This window comes from Somniosus microcephalus, unplaced genomic scaffold (assembly GCF_052327205.1).
Source record: "Somniosus microcephalus isolate GS21.2 unplaced genomic scaffold, FLI_Smic_1.0 unresolved_chr7, whole genome shotgun sequence".
NCBI lineage: Eukaryota > Metazoa > Chordata > Chondrichthyes > Squaliformes > Somniosidae > Somniosus > Somniosus microcephalus.
Window position 1 is genome coordinate 6,568,247 of NW_028225185.1, and position 26,813 is coordinate 6,595,059.

General features: G+C 53.1%; 2 protein-coding genes across 3 annotated transcripts in view; both read left to right on the forward strand.

The window, feature by feature from the left end:
- The window catches only part of LOC147086435 (semaphorin-7A-like), a 31,311-nt gene extending 13,087 nt beyond the window's left edge, over positions 1-18,224 (forward strand). Inside the window, exons 7-10 of the mRNA XM_085978534.1 lie at positions 1,178-1,293; positions 6,405-6,577; positions 11,409-11,464; positions 16,051-18,224. Coding sequence (XP_085834660.1) covers positions 1,178-1,293; positions 6,405-6,577; positions 11,409-11,464; positions 16,051-16,385 — 680 coding nt within the window. The 3' untranslated portion in view covers positions 16,386-18,224. The remainder of the gene's footprint in view (positions 1-1,177; positions 1,294-6,404; positions 6,578-11,408; positions 11,465-16,050) is intronic.
- LOC147086434 (semaphorin-4B-like) overlaps positions 1-26,813 on the forward strand; it is a 225,931-nt gene that overhangs the window by 30,667 nt on the left and 168,451 nt on the right. The window lies entirely within an intron of this gene.

Below are 26,813 nucleotides of genomic sequence, written 5' to 3' on the forward strand. Positions count from 1 at the left end.
TGGGCCTGGGATATTTAAGAACATACAAATTAGGAGTGGGAGTCGGCCATTCGGCCCCTCCAGCCCGCTCCGCCATTCAATAAGATCACGGCTGATCATCGACCTCAACTCCACTTTCCCGCCCGATCCCCATATCCCTCGATTCCCCGGGAGTCCAAAAATCTATCGATCAGCCTTGAATATACTCAACGACTGAGCCTCCACAGCCCTCTGGGGCAGAGAATTCCAAAGATTCACCACCCTCTGAGTGAAGAAATTCCTCCTCATCTCAGTCCTCAATGGCCGACCCCTTATCCTGAGACTGTGACCCCTGGTTCGAGACTCTCCAGCCAGGGGGAAACAGCCTCTCAGCATCTACCCTGTCAATCCCCCTCAGAATCTTGTATGTTTCAATATACCAGTATACCTGTTATGCTAAACCCTTTTAAAACACTGGTTGGGCCTCTTGTGTCCAATTCTGGGCACCGCACTTTAAGAAGGATGTCAAGGCCTTGGAGAGGGTGCGGAGGAGATTGACCAGAATGGTCCCAGGGGATGAGGGACTTCAGCTACGTGGAGAGACTGGAAAAGCTGGGGTCGTTCTCCTTAGAGCAGAGAAGGTTAAGAGGAGATTTAATAGAGGCGTTCAAAATCATGAACGGTTTCGATAAGAGTAAATAAGGAAAAGCTGTTTCCAGTGGCAGGAGGGTTGGTAACCAGAGGACACAGATTGAAGATAATTAGCAACAGAACCAGAGGGGGAGATGAGGAGAATGTTTTTTACGCAGCGAGTTGTTGTGATCTGGGACGCGCTGCCTGAAAGGGCGGTGGAAGCAGATTCAATAGTAACTTTCAAAAGGGAATTGGATAAATACTCGAGGGGGAAAATTTGCAGGGTTACGGGGAAAGAGCGAGGGGGAAGAGTGGGACTAATTGGAGAGCGCCGCGAGGGAGCTATGCCAGAAACGATGGGCCGAATGGCCTCCTTCTGTGCTGTATGATTCTACACACTAACCTGTGGCGGGTGGGGCCAGGCTAGAAGTTCTGTGGGCGGGTACGTTTAATGTGGGTGGGATATAGGCTCTGTGGGTGGGATGTGCAGCGTGTATCTGTTCTTTAGGTGGGGTATCTGTTGTGCGGGTGGAGCAAACCTGTGTGTATGTTGTGTAGTCTTACTTGTTCTAATTTGTTCTTTAAGGAAACGGGAAGATCCATAAAGTTCTTCACAGCAATGGGAAGTCCTTCATTATTTCCGAGCTCAGCCCCTTTAAGACTGAGGCTCCCGTCTCGGCCATGACTCTGGACTCTAGCACGGTAAGATTCGGATAAGCGGCACGTCTCCCGCTGCCTCGGTGGGCAAGGTGGCGGTGTGGGACTGAGCCACACGGGCCAGGGGGGTGCCGAGTTAAGTCACCTTGGCTGGGGGAGGCCACAAGGGGGAAGCTACAATCGGCCCCGTCGTATCTGGGCTTCGGGGGATGGGGGCATCCAGCGAGTCCTTCGGGAAAGCGAATGTGCGTGTGTGGCAGGATCGATGCGATCGAGCTCGGGGCCCTGCCAACTCGCGCTACTGAAGTGGAGCCTATGGAACTTCTTCTTCTTCTTAGGCAGTCCCTCAGAACCGAGGATAGAAACATAGAAGATAGGAGCAGGAGTCGGCCATTCGGCCCCTCGAGCCCGCTCCGCCATTCAATGAGATCATGGCTGATCATCCAAATTCAGTACCCTGTCCCTGCCTTCTCCCCATATCCCTTGATCCCTTTAGCCTTAAGAAATATATCTAACTCCTTCTTGAATATATTTAATGAATTGGCCTCTACTGCCTTCTGTGGTAGAGAATTCCACAGGTTCACCACTCTCTGGGTGAAGAAATTCCTCCTCATCTCTGTCCTAAATGGCTTACCCCTTATCCTTAGACTGTGACCCCTGGTTCTGGACTCCCCCGCCATCGGGAACATCCTTCCTGCATCTAGTCTGTCTAGTCCTGTTAGAATTTTATAAGTTTCAATGAGATCCCCTCTCATTCTTCTAAACTCCAGCGAGTATAAGCCCAATCGACCCAATCTCTCCTCATACGTCATTCCTGCCATCCCAGGTATCAGCCTGGTGAATCTTCGCTGCACTCCCTCCATGGCAAGAACATCCTTCCTCAGATAAGGCGACCAAAACTGCACACAATACTCAAGGTGTGGTCTCACCAAGGCCCTGTACAACTGCAGCAAGACATCCTTGCTCCTGTACTCGAACCCTCTCGCTACAAAGGCCAATATACCATTTGCCGCCTTAACCGCCTGCTGCACCTGCATGCTTACCTGGATGACTTGCTTCCACACTAAAAATGAGTTCTCAGGTGACTGATAAGTCCAATGCGGGACCTACAGTCTCTGTCACAGGTGGGGCAGACGGTGGTTGAAGGGGCGGGTGGGTGGGGTGCTTGGGTTGACGTGCGCTCCTTGCACTGCCTGCGCTTGGCTTCCGCTTGCTCCCGGCGAAGAGACTCGAGGTGTTCGGCACCTTCCCGAATGCTTCTCCTCCACTTTGTGCGGTCTTGGGCCAGGGATTACCAGGTGTCGGTGGGGATGTTGCACTTTTTCAAGGAGGCTTTGAGGGTGTCCTTGAAGCGTTTCCTCTGCCCACCTGGGGCTCTCTTGCCATGTCAGAGCTCCGAGTAGAGCGCTTGTTTTGGGAGTCTCGTATCGGGCATGCGGACAATGTGACCCATTCATCGGAGCTGATCGAGCGTGGTCAAAGCTTCGATGCTGGGGATGTTGGCCTGAGCCAGAACACTGACGTTGGTGCACCTATCCTGCCAATGGATTTGCAGGATCGTGCGGAGGCAGCGTTGGTGGTACCTCTCCAGTGCTATCGAACATGGCCAGCACAAGAGACCACCTTCAGGAGGGATGGGGACATTGGAGGGCAATCTCTTATATTATCAAAATAAACTTGTGTGTGTGTGTGTGTGTGTGTGTGAGAGTGTGTGTGTGAGAGTGAGTGTGTGTGTGTGTGAGAGTGTGTGTGAGTGTGTGTGTGAGAGTGTGTGTGAGAGAGTGTGTGTGTGAGAGAGTGTGTGTGTGAGAGAGTGTGTGTGTGAGAGAGTGTGTGTGAGAGTGTGTGTGAGAGTGTGTGTGAGAGTGTGTGTGAGTGTGTGCGTGAGAGAGTGTGTGTGTGAGTGTGAGAGTGTGTGTGAGTGTGTGAGTGTGAGTGTGTGAGTGTGAGAGTGTGAGAGTGTGTGTGAGTGTGTGTGTGAGAGTGTGTGTGAGAGTGTGTGTGAGAGTGTGAGTGTGAGTGCGAGTGTGTATGAGGGTGTGAGGGTGTGTGTGTGTGCGCACACTCCCTGTTGTCATGATTTTTGTCACCCTTTTAAGTCGACATTTAACACTGAAGTTACAACCCTCCGAGATCTCTGTGCTCCTCCAATTCTGCCCTCTTGCGCATCCCCCGATTTCCATCGCTCCACCATTGGCGGCCGTGCCTTCAGCTGCCTGGGCCCCGAGCTCTGGAATTCCCTCCCTAAACCTCTCCGCCTCTCTCTCTCCTCCTTTAAGACGCTCCTTAAAACTGATCGCTTTGACCCAGCTTTTGGTCACCTGTCCTAATATCTCTGTATGTGGCTCGGGGTCAAATTTTGTCTGATTTACGTTCCTGTGAAGCGCCGTGGGACGTTTTACTACGTTAAAGGTGCTGGATAGATGCTAGTTGTTATGTAGCAGGTTAGAATGGAAATCTTGCATGTAAACAGTCGATGGTAACAATGTAGTTGCAGGATCTGGACAATAGTGGTGCTGTGGAGAAAGTTTCTGAAGTCTCCCTGCTGGGCGGGCACCCCTCCTGTACCTCACCCTCGCGTCTCTTCATGTCTGAGCCTAGATAGAGAGCGTCGGAAAGCTGGTCAACCACAGGGGGGGTTGTTTCAGAGCTGAACCCTATCCTGCCGTCGCCCATGCAATTCCCAGTCCGGGTCACAAGATGGTGATCGGGAAGCGGGACATCAGCCTACTGCTTCCCCAGTTGGGATCAGCCCAGACTGGGAATCCAGCCTCTAGTCTTCCTATTCCGTGTGGCTCAGCTATTGGGGCGTGGGAGCTGGGGGGGGGGGGGTGGGTTCACATAGCTTGTGTTGGACTGCCTTGAGACACCGCTGCATTTAGCTCCTTCTACATGAAACCATGCAACCTCACGTAGCAACATTAGGGACAACTGAACTGCATTTGCCATAGCTTTGCCCACTCACGTAATCTTTTGTGTCCCTTTGCAATCACACTGGTCACAGAGTGTGCTGTTTAGCAAGGAACATGAAACAAAATAGTAAAATATTTTACAGGCACATCAATAAAAAAAACGAAGGTCGGGATGGGAATAGGGCCATTAAGGGATGGACAGGCTAATACCACAGGCAGCGATAGAGAGATGGCAGAAATATTAAATAATTATTTTGCTTCAGTATTTACCAGGGAGATAGAACAGGTGGACATGACATCGGATGATGAGATTAGTAATGAGATAAGTGCATTTAAAATAAAAAGAGGAGATATATTAAATAAACTAATCAAAGAGGATAAAACCCCTGGTCCGGATGGATTGCATCCACGACTTTTAAAAGAATCTAGGGAAGAGATAGCAGAGGCATTACTACACATATTTAACAATACATTAGAAAAAGGGTGTAGTGCCAGAGGACTGGCGGATAGCTAACGTAATATTAATATTTAAGGGGGATAGAACATGTCCAGGGAACTATAGACCAGTCAGTTTAACATTGGTGGCAGGAAAAATAATTGAATCCCTACTAATGGAGAAAAGAGAAGAACATCTAGCAACCAAAAATATAATAATGATGAATAGTCAGCATGGATTTCAAAAAGGAAAGTCTTGCTTGACGAACCTCATTGAATTTTTTGAAGAGGTAACAGAGAGATTAGACAAGGGTTATGTAGTAGATGTAATTTATCTAGATTTTCAAAAGGCCTTCGATAAGTTACCACATAATAGACTGACGAATAAGGTCAGAGAATGCGGAGTCAAGGGACAAGTAGCAGAATAGATAGCTAGCTGGCCTCAGGACAGAAAGCAGAGAGTGGGGGTAAAGGGTGGTTATTCACAGTGGCAGAAGGTGGGTAGTGGTGTTCCACAAGGATCAGTGCTGGGGCCACTGTTGTTCACAATTTATATTAACAATTTAGACTTTGGAATCAAAAACACAATTTCTAAATTTGCGGATGATACCAAATTGGGGGGATAGTCAATACTGAGGAGGACTGCAACAAATTACAGGAGGACATTAATAAATTTGCAGAATGGGCAAATAATTGGCAAATGAAGTTCAACACAGATAAATGTGAGGTAGGAAGAATAGGGAGGTCACTTATCACTTGGAGGGTGCGAGTCTGGGTGGGGTAGAGGAACAAAGGGATCTCGGAGTACAAATACACAAATCACTAAAAGTTGCGACACAGGTTAACAAGGCCATAAAAAGCAAACCAAACACTAGGGTTTATTTCTAGAGGGATAGAATTGAAAAGTAGGGAAGTTATGCTAAACCTGTATCGAACCTTGGTTAGACCACACTTGGAGTACTACGTGCAGTTCTGGTCGCCATATTATAAAAAGGATATAGAGGCACTGGAGAGGGTGCAGAGAAGATTTACAAGGATGATACCAGAAATGCGAGGGTATACATATCAGGAAAGGATGAACAGGCTGGGTCTCTTTTCTCTTGAACAAAAGGCTGAGGTGTGACCTAGTAGAGGTCTTTAAAATTATGAAAGGTTTTGATAGAGTGGATACAGAGAGAATGTTTCCACTTGTGGGGAAGACCAGAACTGGAGGCCATCAATATAAGATAGTCACCAAGAAATCCAATAGGGAATTCAGGAGAAACTCCTTTACCCAGAGAGTGGTGAGAATGTGGAACTCGCTACCACAGGGAGTGGTTGAGGAGAATAGCACAGATGCATTTAAAAGGAGGCTGGATAAACACATGAGGGAGAAGGGAATAGAGGGTTACGCTGATAGAGTTAGATGAGGAAAGACGGGAGGAGGCTCGAGTGGATCATAAACACCGGCATGGACTGGTTGGGCCGACTGGCCTGTTTCTGTGCCGTATATCCGATGTAATCCTATGTAGCCTCTCATCTTCCTGTTCCGTGTGGCCCAGTTATTGGTAGGGGGTAAGTGGGGAAGCTTCATATAGCTCGTGTAGGTAGACTTGAGACACAGTTACATTTAGCTCCTTCTACATGAAACCGCGTAACATCACGTAGCAACATCAGGTACACTGAACTCCATTTGCCATAGCTTTGCCCACTCACGTAATCTGCCGGTGTCCCTTTGCAACCATACTGGTCACGGAATGTGCTGTTGGTACTAGCAACCTTGGACTCGGGACGCCAAGTGCTAACTCTGGACTGACCCATCCCTTTCAGGGCCACCTGTTTGTTGGAACCTCGCTGGAGACTGTGCGACTACCGCTAGCAAACTGTGAGAGCTACGGAAACACATGCAAACAGTGCGTGGCCGCCAGAGATCCATACTGCGGGTGGGATACAGCCAATGGGAAGTGCGCGTCCATTCCGCGGACTCTGAATGACAGTGACAGGTAGGCCTCAGTGAACACGCCTCAATTGGAGAGCGCTGTCATTGACTCACTCGACAGTTTTCATTCCCCCCCGTCTCTCTCTCTCTCTCTCGTTCAGTTCTTCACGCACCTTCTGTCTCTGTTATTTCTTCTGTCATGCCATCGAAAACGACCGTTCTTAGTCCTGTTGCCTCGTGATTGGACAAATCCTAAATCAATAAACTAAGATCTTTTAGTACTAGCACTTTGAGAGATGTGTGCAGATTAATGGGAGCCAGAACTTCAACTTTACTTGTGTCTCCAAAGCTCCATGGTATGAATCGAACGGAAAGTCCATGAAGGTAAAATGCTTGGACACGGCCTGCCCGGGAGTGTTTGAAGGGACAGTGTAGAGGGAGCTTTACTCTGTATCTAACCCATGCTGTACCTGCCCTGGGAGTGTTTGATGGGACAGTGTAGAGGGAGCTTTACTCTGTATCTAACCCGTGCTGTACCTGCCCTGGGAGTGTTTGATGGGACAGTGTAGAGGGAGCTTTACTCTGTATCTAACCCGTGCCGTACCTGCCCTGGGAGTGTTTGATGGGACAGTGTAGAGGGAGCTTTACTCTGTATCTAACCCGTGCTGTACCTGCCCTGGGAGTGTTTGATGGGACAGTGTAGAGGGAGCTTTACTCTGTATCTAACCCCGTGCTGTACCTGCCCTGGGAGTGTTTGATGGGACAGTGTAGAGGGAGCTTTACTCTGTATCTAACCCGTGCTGTACATGCCCTGGGAGTGTTTGATGGGACAGTGTAGAGGGAGCTTTACTCTGTATCTAACCCGTGCTGTACCTGCCCTGGGAGTGTTTGATGGGACAGTGTAGAGGGAGCTTTACTCTGTATCTAACCCGTGCTTTACCTGCCCTGGGAGTGTTTGATGGGACAGTGTAGAGGGAGCTTTACTCTGTATCTAAGCCCGTGCTGTACCTGCCCTGGGAGTGTTTGATGGGACAGTGTAGAGGGAGCTTTACTCTGTATCTAACCCGTGCTGTACCTGCACTGGGAGTGTTTGATGGGACAGTGTAGAGGGAGCTTTACTCCGTATCTAACCCGTGCTGTACCTGCCCTGGGAGTGTTTGATGGGACAGTGTAGAGGGAGCTTTACTCTGTATCTAACCCGTGCTGTACCTGCACTGGGAGTGTTTGATGGGACAGTGTAGAGGGAGCTTTACTCTGTATCTAACCCGTGCTGTACCTGCCCTGGGAGTGTTTGACGGGACAGTGTAGAGGGAGCTTTACTCTGTATCTAACCCGTGCTGTACCTGCCCTGGGAGTGTTTGATGGGACAGTGTAGAGGGAGCTTTACTCTGTATCTAACCCGTGCTGTTCATGCCCTGGGAGTGTTTGATGGGACAGTGTAGAGGGAGCTTTACTCTGTATCTAACCCATGCTGTACCTGCCCTGGGGGAGTGTTTGATGCGACAGTGTAGAGGGAGCTTTACTCTGTATCTAACCCGTGCTGTACCTGCCCTGGGAGTGTTTGATGGGACAGTGTAGAGGGAGCTTTACTCTGTATCTAACCCTTGCTGTACCTGCCCTGGGAGTGTTTGATGGGTCAGTGTAGAGGGAGCTTTATTCTGTATCTAACCCGTGCTGTACCTGCCCTGGGAGTGTTTGATGGGACAGTGCAGAGGGAGCTTTACTCTGTATCTAACCCGTGCTGTACCTGCCCTGGGCGTGTTTGATGGGTCAGTGTAGAGGGAGCTTTACTCTGTATCTAACCTGTGCTGTACCTGCCCTGGGAGTGTTTGATGGGACAGTGTAGAGGGAGCTTTACTCTGTATCTAACCCGTGCTGTTCATGCCCTGGGAGTGTTTGATGGGACAGTGTAGAGGGAGCTTTACTCTGTATCTAACCCTTGCTGTACCTGCCCTGGGAGTGTTTGATGGGTCAGTGTAGAGGGAGCTTTATTCTGTATCTAACCCATGCTGTACCTGCCCTGGGAGTGTTTGATGGGACAGTGTAGAGGGAGCTTTACTCTGTATCTAACCCGTGCTGTACCTGCCCTGGGAGTGTTTGATGGGACAGTGTAGAGGGAGCTTTACTCTGTATCTAACCCTTGCTGTACCTGCCCTGGGAGTGTTTGATGGGTCAGTGTAGAGGGAGCTTTATTCTGTATCTAACCCGTGCTGTACCTGCCCTGGGAGTGTTTGATGGGACAGTGCAGAGGGAGCTTTACTCTGTATCTAACCCGTGCCGTACCTGCCCTGGGAGTGTTTGATGGGACAGTGTAGAGGGAGCTTTACTCTGTATCTAACCCGTGCTGTACCTGCCCTGGGAGTGTTTGATGGGACAGTGTAGAGGGAGCTTTACTCTGTATCTAACCCCGTGCTGTACCTGCCCTGGGAGTGTTTGATGGGACAGTGTAGAGGGAGCTTTACTCTGTATCTAACCCGTGCTGTACATGCCCTGGGAGTGTTTGATGGGACAGTGTAGAGGGAGCTTTACTCTGTATCTAACCCGTGCTGTACCTGCCCTGGGAGTGTTTGATGGGACAGTGTAGAGGGAGCTTTACTCTGTATCTAACCCGTGCTGTACCTGCCCTGGGAGTGTTTGATGGGACAGTGTAGAGGGAGCTTTACTCTGTATCTAAGCCCGTGCTGTACCTGCCCTGGGAGTGTTTGATGGGACAGTGTAGAGGGAGCTTTACTCTGTATCTAACCCGTGCTGTACCTGCACTGGGAGTGTTTGATGGGACAGTGTAGAGGGAGCTTTACTCCGTATCTAACCCGTGCTGTACCTGCCCTGGGAGTGTTTGATGGGACAGTGTAGAGGGAGCTTTACTCTGTATCTAACCCGTGCTGTACCTGCACTGGGAGTGTTTGATGGGACAGTGTAGAGGGAGCTTTACTCTGTATCTAACCCGTGCTGTACCTGCCCTGGGAGTGTTTGACGGGACAGTGTAGAGGGAGCTTTACTCTGTATCTAACCCGTGCTGTACCTGCCCTGGGAGTGTTTGATGGGACAGTGTAGAGGGAGCTTTACTCTGTATCTAACCCGTGCTGTTCATGCCCTGGGAGTGTTTGATGGGACAGTGTAGAGGGAGCTTTACTCTGTATCTAACCCATGCTGTACCTGCCCTGGGGGAGTGTTTGATGCGACAGTGTAGAGGGAGCTTTACTCTGTATCTAACCCGTGCTGTACCTGCCCTGGGAGTGTTTGATGGGACAGTGTAGAGGGAGCTTTACTCTGTATCTAACCCTTGCTGTACCTGCCCTGGGAGTGTTTGATGGGTCAGTGTAGAGGGAGCTTTATTCTGTATCTAACCCGTGCTGTACCTGCCCTGGGAGTGTTTGATGGGACAGTGCAGAGGGAGCTTTACTCTGTATCTAACCCGTGCTGTACCTGCCCTGGGCGTGTTTGATGGGTCAGTGTAGAGGGAGCTTTACTCTGTATCTAACCTGTGCTGTACCTGCCCTGGGAGTGTTTGATGGGACAGTGTAGAGGGAGCTTTACTCTGTATCTAACCCGTGCTGTTCATGCCCTGGGAGTGTTTGATGGGACAGTGTAGAGGGAGCTTTACTCTGTATCTAACCCTTGCTGTACCTGCCCTGGGAGTGTTTGATGGGTCAGTGTAGAGGGAGCTTTATTCTGTATCTAACCCATGCTGTACCTGCCCTGGGAGTGTTTGATGGGACAGTGTAGAGGGAGCTTTACTCTGTATCTAACCCTTGCTGTACCTGCCCTGGGAGTGTTTGATGGGTCAGTGTAGAGGGAGCTTTATTCTGTATCTAACCCGTGCTGTACCTGCCCTGGGAGTGTTTGATGGGACAGTGTAGAGGGAGCTTTACTCTGTATCTAACCCGTGCTGTACCTGCCCTGGGCATGTTTGATGGGTCAGTGTAGAGGGAGCTTTACTCTGTATCTAACCTGTGCTGTACCTGCCCTGGGAGTGTTTGATGGGACAGTGTAGAGGGAGCTTTACTCTGTATCTAACCCGTGCTGTACCTGCCCTGGGAGTGTTTGATGGGACAGTGTAGAGGGAGATTTACTCTGTATCTAACCTGTGCTGTACCTGCCCTGGGAGTGTTTGATGGGACAGTGTAGAGGGAGCTTTACTCTGTGTCTAACCCGTGCTGTACCTGCCCTGGGAGTGTTTGATGGGGCAGTGTAGAGGGAGCTTTACTCTGTATCTAACCCCGTGCTGTACCTGCCCTGGGAGTGTTTGATGAGACAGTGTAGAGGGAGCTTTACTCTGTATCTAACCCTGTGCTGTACCTGCCCTGGGAGTGTTTGATGGGGACAGTGTAGAGGGAGCTTTACTCTGTATCTAACCCGTGCTGTACCTGCCCTGGGAGTGTTTGATGGGGCATTGTAGAGGGAGCTTTACTCTGTATCTAACCCGTGCTGTACCTGCCCTGGGAGTGTTTGATGGGACAGTGTAGAGGGAGCTTTACTCTGTATCTAACCCGTGCTGTACCTGCCCTGGGAGTGTTTGATGGGACAGTGTAGAGGGAGCTTTACTCTGTATCTAACCCCATGCTGTACCTGCCCTGGGAGTGTTTGATGGGACAGTGTAGAGGGAGCTTTACTCTGTATCTAACCCCATGCTGTACCTGCCCTGGGAGTGTTTGATGCTGGCTTTGGGTGCCTGAAATGAGCAAGCGTTCCATCGCCTCACCTCAACGAGTACAGAACTTAACACCCACCTCAAAAGAAGACAAACTTAAATGATATGCGTAACGTTCTGATTTAATTTCTTGTCGGCGATGGCTTGCCGCTCAATGTGCTGTATAAATAATAGTGTCCTGCTTGTATTGCAGGACTGAGCGGGTTTACAGGGCGTTCACTCTGTGTTTTATTTCCCGTTGCAGTGCAATCCTCCAGAACGTCGAGCAGCTCAATGTCTCCATTTGTGACGGAGCCTCAGGTAATCTCCGCCTCAGCTTCAGACTCTGACCCGGGATACCCGCCTTCCGTCAGCCCAGTGCAAATCGCTGGCGGTCTCTTCCCTTTCCCCCCAACGGTCTCCCCCTGCTCAAGGTGCCGACTCTCGCAGCCGTGCAGTGCCCCAGGCATCCACCGGCACCGCACCCACCATGTCCGTGTCTCAGGTGCAGGCCAGGAGTTTCCACAGGCTATTCAACTGTGAGGGGCATCGCAGCCCAGCTTTTTCCAGTCGGACAGCGATCCGCAGAGGAGCCCCCGGCCGATTTCTCTCCCTCCCTAAACCACGCTGCGCAGGGGTCATTCGTTCCCACAAAACTGCTGCTCCAGAGATTAGCTGGGAATTCTGCGGCGAGTGTCTCACCTCCTGACTCCCCAAAGCCTTTCCACCATCTACAAGGCACAAGTCAGGAGTGTGATGGAATACTTTCCACTTGCCTGGATGAGTGCAGCTCCAACAACACTCAAGAAGCTCGACACCATCCAGGACAAAGCAGCCCGCTTGATCGGCACCCCATCCACCACCTTAAACATTCACTCCCTCCACCACCGGCGCACCGTGGCTGCAGTGTGTACCATCTACAAGATGCACTGCAGCAACTCGCCAAGGCTTCTTCGGCAGCACCTCCCAAACCCGCGACCTCTTCCACCTAGAAGGACAAGGGCAGCAGGCGCATGGGAACACCACCACCTCCAAGTTCCCCTCCAAGTCACACACCATCCTGACTTGGAAATATATCGACCGATCCTTCATCGTCGCTGGGTCAAAATCCTGGAACTCGCTCCCTAACAGCACTGTGGGGGCACCTTCACCACACGGACTGCAGCGGTTCAAGAAGGCAGCTCACCGCCAGCTTCTCAAGGGGCGACTAGGGATGGGCAATAAATGCTGGGCCTTACCAACGATGCCCGCATCCTGAGAATGAATTATATGAAAGAAAGTTAACCAAATACATACCAGGGAAAGAATGTGGGATCTTCCTGCTCGGTGTGGTTCAGCACCGGAGGGGGCGGGGCAGCCGACTGGTGCCTTGATATGTTCCAGCGTAGTTTCCTAATTCACATCTTCTGGGCCTTTTCAGAAAGATGCAGAAAATAAATTCATAAAAGAAGGGGGCGAGGCAAACTGCGAGCTCCTGTCCGTTGTCGAAGGGATCGCGAGGTTTACGAGCAGCATGTTCGATACTGGCTTTGCACCTCGGGACCTAGGTTGAAATTCAGTCCAGAATGACCTGCTGAAAGTCTCCTCTTTCTGGTGGAAGGGTGGGTCCAACGTGAAATGAGTTGGGGGGCTCTCTAAACCCCGGTCTTAGTGGTCCCACAGCACAAACTGTCCAATATCCTATTAGTGCAGGTTGAGCTCTATTGTTGGGACAGTGCAGAGGGAGCTTTAGAGTCATAGAGTTATACAGCACGGATAGAGGCCCTTCGGCCCATCGTGTCCGCGCCGGCCATCAAGCCCTGTCTAATCTAATCCCATATTCCAGCATTTGGTCCGTAGCCTTGTATGCTGTGGCATTTCAAGTGCACATCCAAATGCTTCTTAAATGTTGTGAGGGTTTCTGCCTCCACAACCCTTTCAGGCAGTGAGTTCCAGACTCCAACCACCCTCTGGGTGAAAAAGTTCTTTCTCAAATCCCCTCTAAACCTCCCGCCCTTTACCTTGAATCTATGCCCCCTAGTTATTGACCCCTCTACTAAGGGAAAAAGCTCCTCAGCATCCATCCTATCTATGCCCCTCATAATTTTGTACACCTCAATCATGTCCCCCCTCAGCCTCCTCAGCTCCAAGGAAAACAAACCCAACCTGCCCAGTCTCTCTTCATAGCTGAAGCGCTCCAGCCGTGGTAACATCCTGGTGAACCTCCTCTGCACCCTCTCTAACGTGATCACATCCTTCCTATAGTGTGGCGACCAGAACTGCACACAATATTCCAGCTGTGGCCTAACCAGTGTTTTATACAGCTCCATCATAACCTCCTTGCTCTTATATTCAATGCCTCGGCTAATGAAGGCAAGTATCCCATATGCCTTTTTTGCCACCTTATCCACCTGTTCCGCCGCCTTCAGGGATCTGTGTACTTGCACACCCAGATCCCTCTGACCCTCCGTCTTGCCTAGGGTCTTTCCATTCATTGTGTATTCCTTTGCCTTGTTAGTCCCCCCAAAGTGCATCACCTCGCACTTTTCCGGGTTAAATTCCATTTGCCACTGTTCCGCCCATCTGACCAACCCATCTATATCGTCCTGCAGACTGAGGCTACCCTCCTCGCTATTTACCACCCTACCAATTTTTGTATCATCCGCGAACTTACTGATCATACCCTTTACATTCATATCCAAGTCATTAATGTAGACCACAAACAGCAAGGGACCCAGCACCGATCCCTGTGGTACCCCACTGGCCACAGGCTTCCAGTCACAAAAACAACCTTCGACCATCACCCTCTGCCTTCTGCCACTAAGCCAGTTTTGTATCCAATGTGCCAAGGCACCCTGGATTCCATGGGCTCTTACCTTCTTGACCAGTCTCCTGTGCGGGACTTTATCGAAGGCCTTACTGAAATCCATGTATACCACATCCACTGCGTTACCCTCATCCACACACCTAGTCACCCCCTCAAAAAATTCAATCAAATTAGTCAGACATGATCTTCCCTTGACAAAGCCATGTTGACTATCCCTGATTAATCCTTGCCTCTCCAAGTGGAGACAAATTTTGTCCCTCAGGATTTTTTCCAATAATTTTCCTACCACTGATGTTAGGCTCACTGGCCTGTAGTTCCCCGGTTTTTCCCTACTACCCTTCTTGAATAATGGTACTACATTAGCGGTTCTCCAGTCCTCTGGCACATCCCCTGTGGCCAGAGAGGTCCTGAATATATGTGTTAGAGCCCCCGCAATCTCCTCCTTTGCCTCACACAGCAGCCTGGGATACATTTCATCCGGGCCTGGGGATTTATCCATTTTTAGGCCAGCTAAAACCGCCAATACCTCCTCCCTCTCGATGTTAATATGTTCGAGCATATCACAGTCCCCCCGCCCTATTTCTATGTCTACATCGTCCTTCTCCATAGTGAAAACAGATGCAAAAAATTCATTTAGAACCCCTCCTACATCTTCCGGCTCCACACACAGATTGCCACTTTTGTCCCTAATGGGCCCTATTTTTTCCCTAGTTATCCTCTTACCCTTAATATACTTATAAAACATCTTCGGATTTTCCTTTATTTTGCTTGCCAGTGTTATTTCATGGCCCCTCCTTGATCTCCTAATTTCTTTTTTAAGTATCCCCCTGCACTTTTTGTACTCCTCTAGGGCTTCCTCCGTCTTTAGCCTTTTGTATCTACCAAAAGCCCTCCTTTTTTTCCTAATCCATTCTCGTATATCCCCTGACATCCAAGGTTCCCTGTGGTTTTTGGAACCACCCTTGACCTTTACGGGAACATGTTGCCATTGTATGATCTCAATCTCCCTTCTGAAAGCCTCCCATTGCTCCGATGCGGATTTTCCTACAAGTAGCTGATCCCAGTCCATTTTGGCCAGATCCTGCCTTATCCTATTAAAATCGGCCTTCCCCCAATTTAGAACCTTTATTTCCGGCCCATCCCTGTCCTTTTCCATGGCCACCTTAAATCTTACCATATTATGGTCACTATCACCAAAGTGCTCACCTACTAGCACTTTTCCACTTGGCCGGCCACATTCCCTAGAATTAGGTCCAGTACCGCCCCCTCTCTTGTAGGACTTTCTACATGCTGGCTCAAAAAGCTCTCCTGGATGCAGAGGGAGCTTTACTCTGTATCTAACCCGTGCTGTACCTGCCCTGGGAGTGTTTGATGGGACAGTGTAGAGGGAGCTTTACTCTGTATCTAACCCGTGCTGTACCTGCCCTGGGAGTGTTTGATGGGACAGTGTAGAGGGAGCTTTACTCTGTATCCAACCCGTGCTGTACCTGCCCTGGGAGTGTTTGATGGGACAGTGTAGAGGGAGCTTTACTCTGTATCTAACCCGTGCTGTACCTGCCCTGGGGGTGTTTGATGGGGACAGTGTAGAGGGAGCTTTACTCTGTATCTAACCCGTGCTGTACCTGCCCTGGGAGTGTTTGACGGGACAGTGTAGAGGGAGCTTTACTCTGTATCTAACCCGTGCTGTACCTGCCCTGGGAGTGTTTGATGGGACGGTGTAGAGGGAGCTTTACTCTGTATCTAACCCGTGCTGTACCTGCCCTGGGAGTGTTTGATGGGACAGTGAAGAGGGAGCTTTACTCTGTATCTAACCCGTGCTGTACCTGCCCTGGGAATGTTTGATGGGACGGTGTAGAGGGAGCTTTACTCTGTATCTAACCCGTGGTGTACTGAACTGGGCCGACTTGATGCCAACAGTCGGTGCAACAATTGGTGAAACAGTTCATTCTCCTGATCCCAATAAAGGTGGAATATTCCCGCCCGTACCTGGCCAAGTGATGATTCATGAAGTGGCGGTTGCCGGTGAGGTCGGGGATAGGGAACCGAATGGGATGTGCAGGAAAGAATGCCAATGAATTTCTCTGCTTTTCCCCGGTCCCAGATGTCGTGGTGTTTGGCGAGCCGCCCAAGGAGCTGATCATCAATTCGGGCGCCTACCTCTACCTGCCGTGCCCGGTGAGGTCCTACCATGCCCTGTACACCTGGAGCTATAACCAGAAGGATCAGTTCGCCTGCACCATCAAGGACGGCTCCTGCCTACTTATCTTCAACGGGAAGGTGCCCGTGAGCGGGGGGCTCTTCAAGTGCACCGCCAGCGAGGACGGACTGAAGGAAGAACTGGCCGTCTACAAAGTCATGCTGAACGGCGGCTGCGCGCCGGAGCTGGGGCGCACGGCGCTCCTCGTCGGTCTGGCCGCCGTCTGCGCCCTGATGTAGGGTTGGGGGAAAGGGGGGCGCAGGTGGAGGAAGGGGAATTTTTATACCGAATGTAAACTCTCGACGCCAAAGAGGCCGGCGTCTTGTCTGAAATGCGACGCATTTACGACTGAATTGGTCACAGTCGCTCCAACCCCATCAGCCAGTCAAACCACCCGCCTGCCCCCCTCTCGTCCCACCCCGACCCCACCGTCTACGCTCCCTCAACCGTGACTGGCCATAGCTCTGTGAAGTGCGGTTCCCTCTCGGTGAAGGATGACACGAGCCCACATGAACCGCTTGCCCTGTTTCCATCCATTCTGGTGATAAGGGTCCCGCCTCAGTTGGTCGGTCCGATGCAGATCCATTCGTTTTCTAAGTGCTGTCAGCGCCGGCGCCTGGGGAAACCAATCCCAACTGAGATTGGGTGACGCTCCGTTCAATTGCAAATCGGGTGACTCTGCAGTGCAAAACTACCACTAACTTGGCACTAAATTGGCGACTTTGGAGTGTTTGATGGGGACAGTGCAGAGGGAGCTTTACTCTGTATCTGACCCGTGCTGTACCTGCCCTGGGAGTGTTTGATGGGACAGTGTAGAGGGAGCTTTACTCTGTATCTAACCCGTGCTGTACCTGCTCTGGGAGTGTTTGATGGGTCAGTGTAGAGGGAGCTTTACTCTGTATCTAACCCGTGCTGTACCTACCCTGGGAGTGTTTGATGGGTCAGTGTAGAGGGAGCTTTACTCTGTATCTAACCCGTGCTGTACCTGCCCTGGGAGTGTTTGATGGGACACTGTAGAGGGAGCTTTACTCTGTATCTAACCCGTGCTGTACCTACCCTGGGAGTGTTTGATGGGGACAGTGTAGAGGGAGCTTTACTCTGTATCTAACCCGTGCTGTACCTGCCCTGGGAGTGTTTGATGGGACACTGTAGAGGGAGCTTTACTCTGTATCTAACCCATGCTGTACCTGCCCTGGGAGTGTTTGATGGGACAGTGTAGAGGGAGCTTTACTCTGTATCTAACCCGTGCTGTACCTGCCCTGGGAGTGTTTGACGGGACAGTGTAGAGGGAGCTTTACTCTGTATCTAACCCGTGCTGTACCTGCCCTGGGAGTGTTTGATGGGACAGTGTAGAGGGAGTTTTACTCTGTATCTAAACTGTGCTGTACCTGCCGTGGGAATGTTTGATGAGACAGTGTAGAGGGAGCTTTACTCTGTATCTAACGCATGCTGTACCTGCCCTGGGAGTGTTTGATGGAGACAGTGTAGAGGGAGTTTTACTCTGTATCTAAACTGTGCTGTACCTGCCCTGGGAGTGTTTGATGGGACAGTGTAGAGGGAGCTTTACTCTGTACCTAACCCGTGCTGTACCTGCCCTGGGAGTGTTTGATGGGACAGTGTAGAGGGAACTTTACTCTGTATCTAACCCGTGCTGTACCTGCCCTGGGAATGTTTAATTGGGACAGTGTAGAGGGAGCTTTACTCTGTATCTAATCCGTGCTGTACCTGCCCTGGGAGTGTTTGATGGGACAGTGTAGAGGGAGCTTTACTCTGTATCTAACCCGTGCTGTACCTGCCCTGGGAGTGTTTGATGGGACAGTGTAGGGGGAGCTTTACTCTGTATCTAACCCGTGCTGTACCTGCCCTGGGAGTGTTTGATGGGACAGTGTAGAGCGAGCTTTACTCTGTATCTAACCCGTGCTGTTCATGCCCTGGGAATGTTTAATGGGGACAGTGTAGAGGGAGCTTTACTCTGTATCTAAACCGTGCGGTACCATCCCTGGGAGTGTTTGATGGGACAGTGTAGAGGGAGCTTTACTCTGTACCTAACCCGTGCTGTACCTGCCCTGGGAGTGTTTGATGGAGACAGTGTAGAGGGAGTTTTACTCTGTATCTAAACTGTGCTGTACCTGCCGTGGGAATGTTTGATGAGACAGTGTAGAGGGAGCTTTACTCTGTATCTAACACATGCTGTACCTGCCCTGGGAGTGTTTGATGGAGACAGTGTAGAGGGAGTTTAACTCTGTATCTAAACTGTGCTGTCCCTGCCCTGGGAGTGTTTGATGGGACAGTGTAGAGGGAGCTTTACTCTGTATCTAACCCGTGCTGTACCTGCCCTGGGAGTGTTTGATGGGACAGTGTAGAGGGAACTTTACTCTGTATCTAAACCGTGCGGTACCAGCCCTGGGAGTGTTTGATGGGACAGTGTAGAGGGAGCTTTACTCTGTATCTAACCCGTGCTGTACCTGCCCTGGGAGTGTTTGATGGGACAGGGTAGAGAGACTTTACTCTGTATCTAACCTATGCTGTACCTGCCCTGGGAGTGTCTGATGGGGACAGTGTAGAGGGAGCTTTACTCTGTATCTAACCCGTGCTGTACTGCCCTGGGAGTGTTTGATGGGACAGTGCAGAGGACCATCCATAGTGTTGGACGTTTTTCTCATCAGAGGCATCAGGAAATAAGAGAACCGAGTGTAATTTTTGCAGTTTCACCCACCCCTCCCAGAAGAGCCCCTCCTGATGGCTCAGTTGGTAACTGTCGTGCTCGTTGTGGTGCTGATCCAGACAGAGTAAGATCGGCCCCGGTTTGAACACCGCTCTGAGCTGTGATAAAACAATCCAAGGTCCCCAGCTCCTGATCACTGTCCAAAGACTCCAACAGCAGCAGCTCCCACATACCAGGCCTTCAACATAGTAAAACGTCCCAAGGGGCTTCACCCCGTAAAGCAAACTACATTTGACTCCGAGCCACTTAAGGAGATATTAGGACAAGTGACCAAAAGCTGGGTCAAAGAGGTCGGTTTTAAGGAGCGTCTTAAAGGCGGAGAGAGAGGCGGAGAGGTTTAGGGAGGGAATTCCAGAGCTTGGGGCCCAGGCGGCCGAAGGCACAGCCGCCAGTGGTGGAGCGATGGAAATCGGGGGATGCGCGAGAGGGCAGAATTGGAGGAGCGCAGAGATCTCGGAGGGTTGTAGGGGCTGGAGGGGGTTACAGAGATGGGGAGGGGTGTAGGGGCTGGAGGGGGTTACAGAGATAGGGAGGGGTGTAGGGCTGGAGGGGGTTACAGAGATAGGGAGGGGTGTAGGGCTGGAGGAGGTTACAGAGATAGGGAGGGGTGTAGGGCTGGAGGGGGTTACAGAGATAGGGAGGGGTGTGGGGCTGGAGGAGGTTACAGAGATAGGGAGGGGTGTAGGGCTGGAGGGGGTTACAGAGATAGGGAGGGGTGTAGGGCTGGAGTGGGTTACAGAGATAGGGAGGGGTGTAGGGCTGGAGGGGGTTACAGAGATAGGGAGGGGTGTAGGGGCTGGAGGGGGTTACAGAGATAGGGAGGGGTGTAGGGCTGGAGGGGGTTACAGAGATAGGGAGGGGTGTAGGGCTGGAGGGGGTTACAGAGATAGGGAGGGGTGTAGGGCTGGAGGGGTTTACAGAGATAGGGAGGGGTGTAGGGCTGGAGTGGGTTACAGAGATAGGGAGGGGTGTAGGGGCTGGAGGGGGTTACAGAGATAGGGAGGGGTGTAGGGGCTGGAGGGGGTTACAGAGATAGGGAGGGGTGTAGGGGCTGGAGGGGGTTACAGAGATGGGGAGGGGTGTAGGGGCTGGAGGAGGTTACAGAGATAGGGAGGGGTGTAGGGGCTGGAGGGGGTTACAGAGATAGGGAGGGGTGTAGGGCTGGAGGGGGTAACAGAGATAGGGAGGGGTGTAGGGCTGGAGTGGGTTACAGAGATAGGGAGGGGCTGGAGGGGCTGGAGGAGGTTACAGAGATGGGGAGGGGTGTAGGGGCTGGAGGAGGTTACAGAGATAGGGAGGGGTGTAGGGCTGGAGGGGGTTACAGAGATAGGGAGGGATGTAGGGGCTGGAGGGGGTTACAGAGATAGGGAGGGGTGTAGGGGCTGGAGGGGGTTACAGAGATGGGGAGGGGTGCAGGGCTGGAGGGGGTTACAGAGATAGGGAGGGATGTAGGGGCTGGAGGGGGTTACAGAGATAGGGAGGGATGTAGGGTCTGGAGGGGGTTACAGAGATAGGGAGGGGTGTAGGGGCTGGAGGGGGTTACAGAGATAGGGAGGGGTGTAGGGCTGGAGGTGGTTACAGAGATAGGGAGGGGTGTAGGGCTGGAGGAGGTTACAGAGATAGGGAGGGGTGTTGGGGCTGGAGGGGGTTACAGAGATAGGGAGGGGTGTAGGGGCTGGAGGGGGTTACAGAGATAGGGAGGGGTGTAGGGCTGGAGGAGGTTACAGAGATAGGGAGGGGTGTAGGGGCTGGAGGGGGTTACAGAGATAGGGAGGGGTGTAGGGGCTGGAGGAGGTTACAGAGATAGGGAGGGGTGTAGGGGCTGGAGGAGGTTACAGAGATAGGGAGGGGTGTAGGGGCTGGAGGAGGCTACAGAGATAGGGAGGGGTGTAGGGGCTGGAGTGGGTTACAGAGATAGGGAGGGGTGTAGGGCTGGAGGAGGTTACAGAGATAGGGAGGGGTGTAGGGGCTGGAGGAGGTTACAGAGATAGGGAGGGGTGTAGGGGCTGGAGGAGGTTACAGAGATAGGGAGGGTTGTGGGGCTGGAGGGGGTTACAGAGATAGGGAGGGGTGTCGGGCTGGAGGGGGTTACAGAGATGGGGAGGGGTGTGGGGCTGGAGGAGGTTACAGAGATGGGGAGGGGTGTGGGGCTGGAGGAGGTTACAGAGATGGGGAGGGGTGTAGGGCTGGAGTGGGTTACAGAGATAGGGAGGGGTGTAGGGCTGGAGGGGGTTACAGAGATAGGGAGGGGTGTAGGGCTGGAGTGGGTTACAGAGATAGGGAGGGGTGTAGGGCTGGAGGGGGTTACAGAGATAGGGAGGGGTGTAGGGCTGGAGGGGGTTACAGAGATAGGGAGGGGTGTAGGGCTGGAGTGGGTTACAGAGATAGGGAGGGGTGTAGGGCTGGAGGGGGTTACAGAGATAGGGAGGGGTGTAGGGGCTGGAGGGGGTTACAGAGATAGGGAGGGGTGTAGGGCTGGAGGGGGTTACAGAGATAGGGAGGGGTGTAGGGCTGGAGGGGGTTACAGAGATAGGGAGGGGTGTAGGGCTGGAGGGGTTTACAGAGATAGGGAGGGGTGTAGGGCTGGAGTGGGTTACAGAGATAGGGAGGGGTGTAGGGCTGGAGTGGGTTAGAGAGATAGGGAGGGGTGTAGGGGCTGGAGGGGGTTACAGAGATAGGGAGGGGTGTAGGGGCTGGAGGGGGTTACAGAGATAGGGAGGGGTGTAGGGGCTGGAGGGGGTTACAGAGATAGGGAGGGGTGTAGGGGCTGGAGGGGGTTACAGAGATGGGGAGGGGTGTAGGGGCTGGAGGAGGTTACAGAGATAGGGAGGGGTGTAGGGGCTGGAGGGGGTTACAGAGATAGGGAGGGCTGTAGGGGCTGGAGGGGGTTACAGAGATGGGGAGGGGTGTAGGGCTGGAGGGGGTTACAGAGATAGGGAGGGATGTAGGGGCTGGAGGGGGTTACAGAGATAGGGAGGGATGTAGGGGCTGGAGGGGGTTACAGAGATAGGGAGGGATGTAGGGGCTGGAGGGGGTTACAGAGATAGGGAGGGGTGTAGGGCTGGAGGGGGCTACAGAGATAGGGAGGGGTGTAGGGGCTGGAGGGGGTTACAGAGATAGGGAGGGGTGCAGGGCTGGAGTGGGTTACAGAGATAGGGAGGGGCTGGAGGGGCTGGAGGAGGTTACAGAGACGGGGAGGGGTGTAGGGGCTGGAGGGGGTTACAGAGATGGGGAGGGGTGTAGGGGCTGGAGGAGGTTACAGAGATAGGGAGGGATGTAGGGGCTGGAGGGGGTTACAGAGATAGGGAGGGGTGTAGGGCTGGAGTGGGTTACAGAGATAGGGAGGGGCTGGAGGGGCTGGAGGAGGTTACAGAGACGGGGAGGGGTGTAGGGGCTGGAGGGGGTTACAGAGATGGGGAGGGGTGTAGGGGCTGGAGGAGGTTACAGAGATAGGGAGGGGTGTAGGGGCTGGAGGAGGTTACAGAGATAGGGAGGGATGTAGGGCTGGAGGGGGTTACAGAGATGGGGAGGGGTGTAGGGGCTGGAGGAGGTTACAGAGATAGGGAGGGATGTAGGGCTGGAGGGGGTTACAGAGATAGGGAGGGGTGTAGGGGCTGGAGGAGGTTACAGAGATAGGGAGGGATGTAGGGCTGGAGGGGGTTACAGAGATGGGGAGGGGTGTAGGGGCTGGAGGAGGTTACAGAGATAGGGAGGGATGTAGGGCTGGAGGGGGTTACAGAGATGGGGAGGGGTGTAGGGGCTGGAGGAGGTTACAGAGATAGGGAGGGGTGTAGGGGCTGGAGGAGGTTACAGAGATAGGGAGGGATGTAGGGCTGGAGGGGGTTACAGAGATAGGGAGGGGTGTAGGGCTGGAGGGGGTTACAGAGATGGGGAGGGGTGTAGGGGCTGGAGGAGGTTACAGAGATAGGGAGGGATGTAGGGGCTGGAGGGGGTTACAGAGATAGGGAGGGGTGTAGGGGCTGGAGGGGGTTACAGAGATGGGGAGGGGTGTAGGGGCTGGAGGAGGTTACAGAGATAGGGAGGGATGTAGGGGCTGGAGGGGGTTACAGAGATAGGGAGGGGTGTAGGGCTGGAGTGGGTTACAGAGATAGGGAGGGATGTAGGGGCTGGAGGAGGTTACAGAGATAGGGAGGGGTGTAGGGCTGGAGTGGGTTACAGAGATAGGGAGGGATGTAGGGGCTGGAGGGGGTTACAGAGATAGGGAGGGGTGTAGGGCTGGAGGGGGTTACAGAGATAGGGAGGGATGTAGAGGCTGGAGGGGGTTACAGAGATAGGGAGGGGTGTAGGGGCTGGAGGGGGTTACAGAGATAGGGAGGGGTGTAGGGGCTGGAGGGGGTTACAGAGATGGGGAGGGGTGTAGGGCTGGAGGGGGTTACAGAGATAGGGAGGGATGTAGGGGCTGGAGGGGGTTACAGAGATAGGGAGGGATGTCGGGTCTGGAGGGGGTTACAGAGATAGGGAGCGGTGTAGGGGCTGGAGGGGGTTACAGAGATAGGGAGGGGTGTAGGGGCTGGAGGGGGTGACAGAGACGGGGAGGGGTGTAGGGCTGGAGGGGGTTACAGAGATAGGGAGGGGTGTAGGGCTGGAGGAGGTTACAGAGATAGGGAGGGGTGTAGGGGCTGGAGGGGGTTACAGAGATAGGGAGGGGTGTAGGGGCTGGAGGGGATTACAGAGATAGGGAGGGGTGTAGGGCTGGAGGAGGTTACAGAGATAGGGAGGGGTGTAGGGGCTGGAGGGGGTTACAGAGATAGGGAGGGGTGTAGGGGCTGGAGGAGGTTACAGAGATAGGGAGGGGTGTAGGGGCTGGAGTGGGTTACAGAGATAGGGAGGGGTGTAGGGCTGGAGGAGGTTACAGAGATAGGGAGGGGTGTAGGGGCTGGAGGAGGTTACAGAGATAGGGAGGGGTGTAGGGGCTGGAGGAGGTTACAGAGATAGGGAGGGGTGTAGGGGCTGGAGGAGGTTACAGAGATAGGGAGGGGTGTAGGGGCTGGAGTGGGTTACAGAGATAGGGAGGGGTGTACGGGCTGGAGGAGGTTACAGAGATAGGGAGGGGTGTAGGGCTGGAGGGGGTTACAGAGATAGGGAGGGGTGTAGGGGCTGGAGTGGGTTACAGAGATAGGGAGGGGTGTAGGGGCTGGCGGAGGTTACAGAGATAGGGAGGGGTGTAGGGCTGGAGGAGGTTACAGAGATGGGGAGGGGTGTAGGGCTGGAGGAGGTTACAGAGATAGGGAGGGGTGTAGGGGCTGGAGGAGGTTACAGAGATAGGGAAGGGTGTAGGGGCTGGAGGAGGTTACAGAGATGGGGAGGGGTGTAGGGCTGGAGGAGGTTACAGAGATGGGGAGGGGTGTAGGGCTGGAGGGGGTTACAGAGATAGGGAGGGGTGTAGGGCTGGAGGAGGTTACAGAGATAGGGAGGGGTGTAGGGGCTGGAGGAGGTTACAGAGATAGGGAAGGGTGTCAGGGCTGGAGGAGGTTACAGAGATAGGGAGGGGTGTAGGGGCTGGAGGAGGTTACAGAGATAGGGAGGGGTGTAGGGGCTGGAGGGGTTACAGAGATAGGGAGGGGTGTAGGGGCTGGAGGAGGTTACAGAGATAGGGAGGGGTGTAGGGGCTGGAGGGGGTTCCAGAGATAGGGAGGGGTGTGGGGCTGGAGGAGGTTACAGAGATGGGGAGGGGTGTAGGGCTGGAGGAGGTTACAGAGATAGGGAGGGGTGTAGGGGCTGGAGGAGGTTACAGAGATAGGGAAGGGTGTAGGGGCTGGAGGAGGTTACAGAGATGGGGAGGGGTGTAGGGCTGGAGGAGGTTACAGAGATGGGGAGGGGTGTAGGGGCTGGAGGAGGTTACAGAGATAGGGAGGGATGTAGGGGCTGGAGGAGGTTACAGAGATAGGGAGGGGTGTAGGGCTGGAGGAGGTTGCAGAGATAGGGAGGGGTGTAGGGCTGGAGGAGGTTACAGAGATAGGGAGAGGTGTAGGGGCTGGAGGAGGTTACAGAGATAGGGAGGGGTGTAGGGGCTGGAGGAGGTTACAGAGATGGGGAGGGGTGTAGGGGCTGGAGGGGGTTACAGAGATAGGGAGGGGTGTAGGGGCTGGAGGAGGTTACAGAGATAGGGAAGGGTGTAGGGGCTGGAGGAGGTTACAGAGATAGGGAGGGGTGTAGGGCTGGAGGGGGTTACAGAGATAGGGAGGGGTGTAGGGCTGGAGGGGGTTGCAGAGATGGGGAGGGGTGTAGGGCTGGAGGGGGTTACAGAGATAGGGAGGGGTGTAGGGCTGGAGGGGGTTACAGAGATAGGGAGGGGTGTAGGGGCTGGAGGGGGTTACAGAGATAGGGAGGGGTGTAGGGGCTGGAGGGGGTTACAGAGACGGGGAGGGGTGTAGGGCTGGAGGGGGTTACAGAGATAGGGAGGGGTGTAGGGCTGGAGGGGGTTACAGAGATAGGGAGGGGTGTAGGGCTGGAGGGGGTTACAGAGATGGGGAGGGGTGTAGGGCTGGAGGGGGTTACAGAGATAGGGAGGGGTGTAGGGCTGGAGGAGGTTACAGAGACGGGGAGGGGCTTATTCGTGCTGTAATGTGAGTGTGTGAGGTAAGGAAAGGATCAAGGTTGTCCGTGATACCCTCCAGATATGGACACCTGGCTCCTTGGGTGAGGCACCAGACTGTGGCCCATGAAACTACCCGGGCATCAACCAACATCATCAGGAGGGGAGAAAGACTAGGCGGCGGGGGGGAAAGTTTTAAAAAGAGAGGAGTCTCCCCAGACGCAGAGAGGTGTGTTCCTCACCCGTGAGGAGATTGGTCCCGGTGCACACAGGATCTGGTGGCGATCGCCTGGGCAGGAAATGTAAACTAACTCAGAAACCGCCACAAACTCTTGGCGCTCGCTGATTCCTCCTGCCGCTCTGGCCCACAGTAACCAAACCGTATTGTGCAGGGAACGCTGAGTCAGGTATTAAAGCTTGCCCCTATGGTACTCGTGTGAGATTGACCATCAGATTGTCCCCTTAGAACATAAGAATAAGGAGCAGGAGTCGGCCATTCGGCCCCTCGAGCCTGCTCCGCCATTCAATAAGATCACGGCTGATCATCGACCTCAACTCCACTTTCCTGCCCGATCCCCATATCCCTCGATTCCCCGAGAGTCCAAAAATCTCTCGATCTCAGCCTTGAATATACTCAACGACTGAGCCTCCACAGCCCTCTGGGGCAGAGAATTCCAGAGATTCACCGCCCTCTGAGTGAAGAAATTCCTCCTCATCTCAGTCCTCAATGGCCGACCCCTTATCCTGAGACTGTGACCCCTGGTTCTAGACTCTCCAGCCAGGGGGAAACAGCCTCTCAGCATCTACCCTGTCAATCCCCCTCAGAATCTGATATGTTTCAATGAGATCACCTCTCATTCTTCTAAACTCCAGAGAGTATCGGCCCATTCTGCACAATCTCTCCTCATAGGACACTCCCTCTCATCCCTTGCTTTCATTCTTTTCTCTTGTTTGTCCGAGCTTTGTTTGGGGGCCCAGGATGGACGCGCCCCAGCGGAGACGCCTCCGGGCGGACATCAGTTCCCCCGGCAACAGGCGGGGATGGGAACCTGGGATCTTCCTGGTCCGCACGACTCGCCTGGGGAGCGGAGCCATTCAGGGGCACGTGTCTGGCAGCAGTTAGGAACTGAATGGAGGTCTTCCCATGAAGGAAGGCGATCTGCTCGAAGTTTTTAGGATATTAAGGGGAACCGATAGGGGCGGAGAGAGAGAAACTATTTCCGCTGGTTGGGGATTCTAGGACTAGGGGGCAGAGTCTAAAAATTAGAGCCAGACCTTTCAGGAGTGAAATTAGGAAACACTTCTACACACAAAGGGTGGTCGAAGTTTGGAACTCTCTTCCGCAATCGGCAATTGATGCTGGGTCAATTGTTAATTTTACATCAG